The following is an 11,043-nucleotide window of genomic DNA, read 5'->3' as shown; positions in this document are numbered from 1 at the left end:
TCCGAACGTTGCCGCCAAGCATTAGATTTAAGATGTCACAACTTCCAACAACCCGTTCCCGACACTAATTTACGTTGTTTGTATTTCCCAACACCGAGAACGTGACCAAGTGTCAGCACCAAAAAAATTTATCAGATCATCAATGGATGAGCACCGCGCATATTCAAGCTGGGTAGCTGGTGCTGGCGTGGGCGTCTGTCGCGACGACACGTGCATCGCTCAACAAGACGAAGAGCTTCGTTGACACAGATGTTCGCAGGCGGTCGTTGGTGCTCGACTTATCAGGCCTGAAGCTCGCTTATTCATTGGATGAACTGATTAATGATTCTTTGGTCACTTATGTTAATTTGTCATTTAGTTTATTCAAGTGTAGTGCAGCTTCTGCTGTAAGCCACCTTGTGCGTCATGTGTTGTACGCCATGTTGTGCGTCATGTGTTGTAAGCCATGTTGTGCGTCATGTGTTGTAAGCCATGTTGTGCGCCATGTGTTGTAAGCCATGTGGTGCGTCATTCATGTGTTGTAAGCCATGTTGTGCGTCATGTGTTGTAAGCCATGTTGTGTGTCATGTGTTGTAAGCCATGTTGTGCGTCATGTGTTGTAAGCCATGTTGTGCGTCATGTGTTATAAGCCATGTTGTGCGTCATGTGTTGTAAGCCATGTTGTGCGTCATGTGTTGTAAGCCATGTTGTGCGTCATGTGTTGTAAGCCATGTTGTGCGTCATGTGTTATAAGCCATGTTGTGTATTATGTGTTGTTGTTGGAAATGCATTTTCTACAAGCCTTTTCAAACTGAAATATCTGGACTTGTTTTTCAAGGTCAAAATTGCTTTGTGAATAAAGTTATTAAGCCAAAAACAGCTGCATGTGGCTTTGATAAATCAATCAATAGTTAAACAACGCAATCAGCTAACAAATTATCATTATAGGCCTGCATGCGGTGCTTAAGCTGATGCGGCAGCTGAAAGACCCGACATATTTTGGAGCCGTGACTGGTGTAGATTAGTGACGTGATTTTGACGGGAGAATTTTAGCCGTTTCTAGATTTCTTTTTGTCCACATGATTCTCCATTCAAATTGAAATAACCATTCTTTGCATTGCCTTTAGAACCCAATAGTGTGCATCATTGCAGAAGGGAAGTCAGACAAGGCATTTTTGAACGAGAGAAGAGATTCGTCTTCAGAGGAGGAAAAGACCATCCAGAAAAACATCGAATACATAAATGAAATTATGATCAACTATGAGAGAAAAAGTGGCAAGATTACACCTCAGACAGATATTGAACCAAAAAAGCTTAAAGAACAATTCAACAAGATCGTGCAAACTGCTGAGGTAAGCGTCAACAACAATTTGGAGGAACAATCTAAGGCAGCTGGAAAAACTGAAGCAATTCCCAAGAAGAAAGCAGGCCGGCCATTAGAACAACAACCAGGAATATATCAGATTTAGGTACAGATACCAGCAGTAGCAACGTCAGCGTGACGTCAGACTCGCCGTCATACGCAACAAACTCGTCGGATTTCAATGAAACAACCCAAAGCCAGCGAAAGAAACTGAAGAAGAAAATTAAAACTGGTAGGAAAAGCAACAACAATGACGAATTCAACATTTAGTGAATGCGATGAAAAGACTGGACATTAGAACAACCCAAACATTTTTAAAGGTTCGACGAAAACGGTGGAATGAATTTAAAAGTGTATATAAACTTGTTTGAAGAGCATTGCAGAGCGAATTTCAGAGATCAGTTATTCTGGATCGGCGAACTAGAGAAGACAAGGTGAGACATTGGAAGCTTTCAGAGCCGTTAGGTCAGTGGATGACACACACGATAGCCTTAAGCTCAAAATGGTCGAGTGGTACGACAGTCAACGTCTGGCGAGGAAGAGCATATATCGCAGCAATTTTGCGCAAGCAACAGTCATTCAAAGAGAAACCGTATATCTTTTGGCTATGCGACTGGAAAATTGTGTAGAACCTCATATCCCTGCATAGACGTGAACACCTGCAAGATACTTCGAGGAAAATTTGCATCAATTGTGCCTAAAAAAATCAAATAAATGCTCAAAACTCAGATTCTGGGACACATTATGGCAAAAACAAAAAAATTCCGTGGAGTGAAATGAAACATTCCGCCTGTTTCTGCGACCTGAAAAAGACCACCGACAAAAACAATTCAGAAGTAGAAGATGTAGTAATCAACGTTGGTTTAACACTTTAACTGATCAACAAACGCATCCTCAACACACGCGCAAAGTAGCTTTAAAGCTGAATCGAGGAACTTAACCAGCGAAGGGATCAAACGGAAACTAGTTTTGTAAGAACTTCATGTACAACCAAAATTGTACAAACGAAAATGGAATATGGAAGACGTCAAGAAACTTTGGTAACGCTATGGAGAAAATAATAGAATGAACAGCTGGAACACACGACGTTTCACCGTAGTTCCTGAACACCTGATAAGCAAGAACTCGGTGCTTATACTGCAATCGAGTTAGACATACGGAGGCTAACTGTCGCTCCAGGACAGATGCATGTTTCATCTGTGGTTTATTTGAACATATCTTCAACAATTGTGAAAAACGACGCAGAGTGCCCAACCAACCACGAGTCAATAGGTCTTCATGGAACGCCAAGACGGCGATACGACCATCTATTCCGACACAGATCAAGAAGCGACACCGTCGATTTCAGAGCCAAGAAAATTTGCTCAGTGGGAAAAATCCACGTCAAAAGAGGATGAAGGGAACCTGAGGGAAACTGGCTCAACTGGAGGTATACCAGAGTATTTCCCAAGATCGACCTCCAACCACAAGTTTAGGAAGATCTTGTGGACAAATCATTATTCATCGTTAATGGACGAAGTTAATTTAATAGCAATGTTATTGCTCTCTGCTCACCTGCCTCGCCTCTCTAACTCCCAGCAATGAGGTAAGGTTAGGACCGTTCAGGTTGGTTTTGTGTGGACAATGTTACAACGTGAGTAGGTGAGGCAAGAAAATATTAAGCTGGAGTATGTTACTTATTTATTAATATGAAATTGAAATACTAATATAGTTAGTTGATTTACTTACTATTATACCCCTTTCAAAACTGGATTAACCGCAACTTATTGAAATTTATTCTGGAACCATAATTTTTGCTCTAATGTTTTGCATTTTCTGGTAAGTATTACGGACGATTGATGGCTTGGTATTTGTCTTCCTTTCGGACCGACTTTTGGGCATACTTTTATGCGTTTCCACGAGGTTGCTACGCTGGCCAAATTTCCTCTTGATTTTGAACCGATATCCTATAACCCATTATGTCAAAGGCACCATTTTAATTTTCGAGCACCCTTCTCATATGGGCTTTTTTACGGAAATCTTTACTTTCAACATAAGTCAGTCGAATAGAGTTTGAACCCAGATATATATAGTACTTTCTCGATTTCAGGCTAGACTTGCCTAATGAAATTTAGACGAGTGACCGACTCTGAAAATGTGCCTCCTGGGACTCGTGGAGCATGTAAATCAGCCGCTCCATGCATGTCCTTTCCTGCTCTGGGTTTGCAGGAGAGGCTCTGGGCAGCTTGCAAGCTGAGTATGACTCGGCTCTGCCAACTCTTCTCATACTATTACTGTCAGGCGATTATTAAGTGGGAAATAACATTTGGACCACAAGCCGATTTTAATCGGGCAGCCAAGCGGCGGATTTGCTATGCATTCACATTCCATGCTATGAACTTTGAATTTGATTTTTTCACAATAAATTTTCGCTTAATTGAACAAAACACATCAATTGAACACTTACAGGGCAAATCATTGAAGAAGTTCTGTAAGTAAAGCTAGGTCAAGACAACTTTCCACAATGAGGATTGGGTAGGTGATACACATCAACGAGCAATAATGGTTTAAATAAATGACGGTGCAAAGCAATGGAAGGGTGGAGTACATGGCAATGTGGGCACACAGCAATGATGATACAAAGCAACAATGGGACACTAACGATTGCGCACAGCAACAATGAGGCACTGCAATGATGGTTCTTAGCAACACTGGGGTACTGGTACAATGGTGCACAGCAATGACGGTATCGAACTCGACTGGTGCAGATGGTGGAGTTGGTAAGTACCGTTAGGGCCGGTCTAAATAGATGCCGTATTTGCTGGCCGGGCAAGGAGCCGGTCCTGCCGAACAATGATGGTCAGCAAGACTATAGCTAGTAATATAATACTAGGGATCAATTTCATATAACACCAACATGAATGCACTGCAAACGTTATAAAATTCAATCACTTGAACGACTGACTTGCATGGAAATGCTCTGACACCCTACTAACTAATACGGCATTCAGGCATTCTACCAGGTAATGCCATTTCAGCGTGTGACGCGGTTGCCAACCCTATCAGAAGCAGTAGAACATACGACGCAAAAATAATTTTAAATAAGTGAAAATGAGAAAGCGAATTTTCCCTTACATCCCCCCAGAAGATTCCATTGCAATAGAAATCATCCGCAGAAATTTATTTTATTCTAGGAGCAACACAAGAAATTATTGGCACCTACTCAACAGATCTGCTCCTACATTTCTGTTACCAGGAATATGCAGGATCTGAAATCGGTAGGATTGCAAACTCAAGGCCCAACGTATAAGACGAGCATTACTACCTTTAAATTTGTTAAGGTAAATCAAAGTCTTGTGATCTGCCTCCGACATGAATTCCTGTCTCACCAGATAGTACTTGTATCTATCTACGCCTTGTATCAAGGCACTCTCCTCTACGGTTCAATATCTTTTCTCTGCACCCAATAGTTTCCGACTAGCATAAGCCACGGGGTAAGGCACGCTATTGTAATATTGAAGCAATACCGCGGGTCAACACCTCCGCTGGAGGAATCGCGGTACGTAGTACAAACTTACGGTTAACAGGTAATTTTGAGATTGAATCATTGGATAAGATAGTTTTTAATTTCGTGAAATTGGCCTGCAACTCTGGCGTCCAGCAGATGGGTTCACGCACGTCTTTCTTCAGTTGATCAAACATCGACGCGGTGAGCGATGAGCATTTTGTATAAATTTACAATGAAAAGAAATTATCCCCAAAATGGGTAAAGCAACTTCTTTGTTTTAGGGGGTTATATTTCTACTGTGGCACTTGCTCTATCTTCTTATGGTTTAATCATACCTTGGCTGACCTTAAAACCGAGGTATTTGATGGAAGCAAATTAAAATTTGCACATATAGATGGTCGTGCCTTTAGCCCATGTTGATGTAACCTAGTGAAAATATTGCGCAGGCGCATACGTGTCTTTCACATGTGTCGGCGTACACATAGATATTGTCAAAATAGAAGGATACATTTTTAAGATCCTGTATGACTATCCTCATTAATCACGCATACCTAGAATAAGCGTTGACCAAGCCTAATGGAAGACGCACGAATTCCATTACCCCACGACGCGTTGGAAAAGCAGTGAAGTATCGCGACCTTTCCGTGGGCGGGATCTGGTAGTAGGCTGGCGACAAGTCGAGTTCGGAAAAGTACTAAGCACCGGCAAACTGGTGCAGGTCTTCTTCCACAAGACATGCGGTTCAGCTTGGAAAACTGTAATACTGCTCATCATTCTGTAATCTACTGTCATTCTGTAACTTTGATCAGCTTTGCGAACCATAACATTGGGTGAGCGGTAAGCTGATGTGGAGGGCTTACTTATTTTAAACTCTAGCAAGTTATTTACCTCCATATCGAAGTGCTACTTCAAATGGATAGAGCCAGGATAGAATCTATCCCGTGTGGGCATCGAAGTTTTCAGCTCTATGTCATATGTTAGAGTTTCTGTACATCCAGGCAAAGAAGACGTCGTCGTATTCTTCGATCAACGTTGCGACGTCACACGTCTGCTCCGGGGACTGATCTTCGCAGATGGTAGCGCGTTCTGTGCAATGTAATTTGAGCGTCGTGAGAACATCATAGCAATTTTTAATCTGTATCGACTGGCCGTCTCATACAGCTGTTCCAGTAAATGCTGAGCAGTGCGAAGTCCCGGCATTCATTTGATAGCGATTTCAAAATTTTAACTTCCATAACCAGTGTCTAGCCCCTAATCGGTGTAAATTCCTTATTTTCAAACTGTTGCCTAGTTTAAGTGACGCGTTTCTTTCTGATCCAGTTAAAATTGTTGATGGAAAGGCCTTTCTGCTCATTATTATTATTCGAAGTTTATTGTCTCTTATTTGCCGATTTTGGTTTTAAAGTCTGCAGTGTGGAAGTTGGACACTGGTTAACTGTACTTGCAATCAACGATTGTCGAGCTGACTATATAGCATGACTGAAAAACATTAATGTATTAAAATATGGTGGATTTCTGTGCATTTCTTTTGCTACAAATTTCTGATAGTTTATAAGAGTTTAGCGATTTCTCTTCCATTCTTAGTATAACTTCTCAGTATCATCAGCATTCTTCTGTTACGCTGCCAATGCGTTTACCCTCATACAGCAGGGCATCGCGTTTTTCTGCTTTGGTCTTGCGTTTTTCTGCTTTGGTCTTGCGTTTTTCTGCTTTGGTCTTGCGTTGAAGGTCAGGCTGGAGTGATGCGACTGGGTTCAAATATTGCGCTGCTGCCATTTAAATATCGAATATTGGCCTTATTGACATAATAGAATATTTTCTGTTCTATTTGAAAGCCTGTGATAGCTGGCTTCTGCACTGTGAGAAGAACGTACAATGACGTACCTGTCAATATCAGCCCCTATAAACGTTTTCCACGGAAACATTACACGTTTTTTGAACAATGAACAGGACAGTAAAATATATGAGCATTCAAATCATTTATTGTGTTGATAGATAATATATGTAGATCATATCCCAGAAACTGCGCGTGACAGTACAACTCATGAATAATTTATGCAAACGGATAAATGCTCATTAGTGTGGGTATAGTAAATGCATCCAGCTTCCTTATCCCGAATATCTATTTTATGGAGAAGTGAGAGTGAAACTCGATTTTAAAAAATCCGAAAACCAAAGATCGAAACACGCAGCTACAAAAATAATCGAAGACGTCCCGAATTCGAAATAGCAACAATACCAATATTCTCGTCAGCAATCCATCTAAGCGGAAAGGAATTGGTTAAGGAATAAGAAAAGTCTTCTGATGCTCAGTTCGTCTTCTTCTGGCTCATTTCAATGTTCTCCCGTGACATCACCCGTCCATGTTCTTCCGCGACATCACCCGTCCATATTCTCCCGTGACATCACCCGTCCATGTTCTTCCGCGACATCACCCGTCCATGTTCTTCCGTGACATCACCCGTCCATGTTCTTCCGTGACATCACCCGTCAATATACAGCTTTCATGAGACATTGGAATAGTCGGTTTAACTGGAACATGAAACATGAGGCATCAGCGATGAACATTTACGGAAATTCTGTGATCTCTTCTGTTTGCTGCAGTGGTATGTCATTGTTAAATTTCTATGAAAGACGTTTTTGTCTTTCATTGTACGAACTATACTCAACCGTTGGTAACTTTTCTTTGCTAATTTAAAATATGAGCATTACATATGGAAAGTGTAGCATTTGTTTCTAAATCAATAGATAAGCACATGCTTTTACTTACGTTCATATATTTCATGGTGGAGTTCTTGCACGTAGGGTAGGCGGCTATGAACTTGGCGTCAGCGCTGCATTTGTTCAGCAATGTGGTTGCTTTGAAGGCCGCGTCGTTGAACGTATTGCCTCCTTGCAGCTGGTGAACGGAAGGTGGAGATATGGAGGATATATGGTAACTGCAGTTTGGATTTATACGAATTTTTTGCTCGGTGCAAAAATTTCTTTAACAATAAATAAGATCGGAAAGGGTATCTCAAGCTGGTCTAATCTCAAACGTTCGTGCGAGCTGTTGCGTGGAAATGTTAGAGCATCGTTGAGGATGAGATATAAAGGAGAATTTTAGAACATGGAAGCAATACCGAATTGGAAAATGTCTACCCGCTGTCTCGACCCACTTGCCAGGTCTGTGTGCCCCACCAGTGGGTCACGCCCAATAGTTTGTGAGTGACATTAACCCCGAAAAATCGGCCTTACACACCAGACATAAATACTGCTGTGCGTGTGTGTTGCGAGTGCGAGACCAGAATTTTTGAGCTGGAATGTACAGTCATGAACTCGGCGCTCAATGTACAGTCACATCTACAAGTTCTGCACTCGATATTCAATGTCCATTGTACAGTCATACACAGAAGTTCCGCACTCGATCCTCAATGTAGTCACACACACACTAGTCCTGCACTCGATGCTCAATGTACAGTCATACGCACAAGTCCAGCACTCGATGCTCAGTATTGAGCTTTACTCACAAGTTTGGCTGCTTTCACCATGCACTTCGAGAACCTGGCAACAATTGGATCGCATGTAGCCGCATCATACAGTTTAGCGAAGTAGGAGCAGTTCGGGTCTGAGGAGGAACGAAGCAGTCGTTTATGGTGTGTTGGTGCCATCTAATTGCGAAACAACGTGTAGGAGTGAAACAATGCAGGGATTCCATTGGTTAGTTAACTTTCGGTAACTCAACCAGAATCATTGAAACATCAATACGCATTCATGAAAGAAAAGTTATTGTCCTGCACTTGTAAATGCGCAAAATGCATGTTAGATGCGTACACAATAGGGTATCTACACATATAATCTGAGTATTTTAGTGCTTGATGAGAAATTGTTACAATAATGATGGCTATAAGTGGGAGTAAAATAGTTCTTAATATCTTAATAATTATTTTAACACTTACTTGCCATAAATTTCTCAATATCCGCAGTGTACTGTGGCGAGCAAGCAGGCGACGCCGTTTTTTCCACAGCATTTCTGGCATCAGACAACGCCAAATAGCAAGCCGAATAGGCGCTGGAATTGACCCACAAATTAAATAGGTACGCCACTTACATAATCAATCATAGTGTATTATCTCTACAGTTACGTTTTCTGCTTGAAGTTAGAAATGTGATGTGTTACCGAGAAACTACATTTTCCCCAAGTAAATCCTTTCAAGTTAACGGGGGAGTTGGGCAACATCAATAATCAAATTAAGTTTTTGCTTAGAAACTGATTTGATCAAGAAAAAGTCGCTCGGCGAAGAAATCTCCTCAATTTCTGTCTGGAGAGGAGCACAATTAACCTTGGCTGAAATCACCGTTTCCGAAAAGTTTTTCTGCAGACCGCGGTTTGCAAATCTCACTGCCGCATTAAGATGTACGAACACTTTTCCTCCGCAACCTGCAAATCTCGCTGTTCCAATAAGTCTAACGAACACGTCTTTTCGCAACCTAGAAAATCTCACAAATCTCACACACATTAAAATGTACTAATTAACACTTCTCTCCGCAATCGGAAGCATGCAGGTGTTAAGTCTCCTTCTCGCTCCACACAATGAAAAAAGCTGAATTGGAATGCAATGATAAAATATTATTAGGAATACAATGATAGGTCGTCGGGCCTCCAGCTCATGATTTTACTTGTTCTCAGCGAGGACCAAATCTTACAGCGGTTCACGAATTATGTTATTCAACTGAATAAGATCCCCTTAAATGCAACTCATGCCAACAGCAAACAAAATTTGTTGTCATTCACCTCCAATCTATCATGAATAGCAAACATATGGTCCGCGTAGGGTTACTAAGTGATTACAGTTCAGAATACCAAAACTGAAGCAGTGAATTGCATGTTTGAGACCCGCAGCAAGCTGTGAATGTTCTGCAACGTTAAAATCGGCGAAAGCTCGTCTAATGGCCTAACAAACAATGACATCGCTTCTACAATTACTTTTTTATCCGATTATTGTCAGGCAAGTATTGAATGCCGTAAATCATTCGGATTTTATTATTATAACATTTCTAATAATGAATTGTCACATAATTTATTATTCATATTGTCATGTCGCCTTCTACAGAATATTTTGTATCGTGTTTCATTCTCAAACTCGGGTATCGATGCTACCACGGTATGAAGCAAAGCGTCTTAGATATGAGAAGTTACTGCCTAGTAATTATAAGATACCTGAAAATAAATATCAGTAGCATTTAATACGAAATGTCCTCTCAAACAAAAACTTGAAAATATTTCCGCTTGGTTAGTGTTACAGCAAATCACTCAAGGCCTCTGAAGACGTGCTACTTACGCCTGCGCCGACGCTGCTGCCGCGGCGACGATGAAAAGCACGAGACCTCGCGACATCTTGGGGCTGTGATCAGGGTCTGGACAACAGGGTCTGCGGACTGTTCAAGGCCTCTTGGTGCTGCGGCTGCTGCGGAACGATTGGGTCTACGGCTGTTCAAAGGCTGTTGCTGCTCTGTCACGTTGTTGGCGTGTGGCTCTGATTTTATAGGCCTTAGATTTGTTGGTTCAGATGTAGTAAGAAGCAAATGCAAGCAGCCGCCCACGCACTTGTGTTATTAATGATTTTCATCCTTCTAGTTCATGACGGCTGGATGTCTCATGATTTTTTTCATTATGAAAGTTTCACCCTATTACTCTACGTCATTTGCAGTAAAATCGTGATAACCAAGGTCGGCGAAACATGAAATTTTTCCTTGATTATCCCGCCAATGGTTCGAGCGTCGCATAGTCACAGGAGATTCCATGAACATTCTTAGGCCGAATATGCTAAATGTCCGTTTTTCTGAATCATCGTACTTTGTAAAATATTTCTCCCGAGGCCGTAACGTACTAAGTTCTGCGAGACCTTGAGTTCCTATTTCGCCAATACACGTGTTATCCTGTCAACAGAATAAAAAGGGATGTTCAAGATTTTCACCTAAGTTCTCTATTGTTGAAGAAATAGATGTCGTCTTTAAATACGAGGCCTGTTTTTTTAAGTAAATACCATTTTGCGATTCCGCCGCCGCAGCGCGATTGGCGTTCCGCGCATGCGCGCTGGTTATCTACATTTCTTGTCTACGCACTGGGGCCATTACGGTCTGATTCTTCATTGTATACGTAGTTTACTGAGTGTTTAAGATGCCTCCGACATTCGTGAGTCCCGCTGTCTGTGATGTGCGGGCTGTTATACGA

The 11,043-nt window shown here is 41.6% G+C and overlaps 1 protein-coding gene across 2 annotated transcripts; it reads right to left on the bottom strand.

Moving 5' to 3' along the window:
- Nucleotides 1-6,795: 6,795 nt before the first annotated feature.
- On the bottom strand, nucleotides 6,796-10,314 carry LOC108676271. 2 transcript variants are annotated; one of them, XM_018164347.2, is made up of 6 exons: nucleotides 10,151-10,314; nucleotides 8,768-8,880; nucleotides 8,339-8,436; nucleotides 7,600-7,728; nucleotides 7,273-7,361; nucleotides 6,796-7,168 (listed from the first exon to the last, which is right to left on the bottom strand). In XM_018164347.2, exons 1-5 carry the CDS (start codon nucleotides 10,204-10,206, stop codon nucleotides 7,320-7,322), a joined length of 438 nt encoding a protein of 145 aa, XP_018019836.1. In that variant the 5' UTR covers nucleotides 10,207-10,314; the 3' UTR covers nucleotides 6,796-7,168; nucleotides 7,273-7,319. The 2 variants fall into 2 exon arrangements, with proteins under 2 accessions (XP_018019836.1, XP_018019828.1); XM_018164339.2 differs by having other exon boundaries at nucleotides 6,796-7,361.
- Nucleotides 10,315-11,043: the final 729 nt, after the last annotated feature.

This window comes from Hyalella azteca, unplaced genomic scaffold, assembly GCF_000764305.2.
Source record: "Hyalella azteca isolate HAZT.00-mixed unplaced genomic scaffold, Hazt_2.0.2 contig15667, whole genome shotgun sequence".
NCBI classification, from domain to species: domain Eukaryota; kingdom Metazoa; phylum Arthropoda; class Malacostraca; order Amphipoda; family Hyalellidae; genus Hyalella; species Hyalella azteca.
Note: the sequence above shows the minus strand (reverse complement) of the source record. Positions and strands in the feature narration are given on the sequence as shown.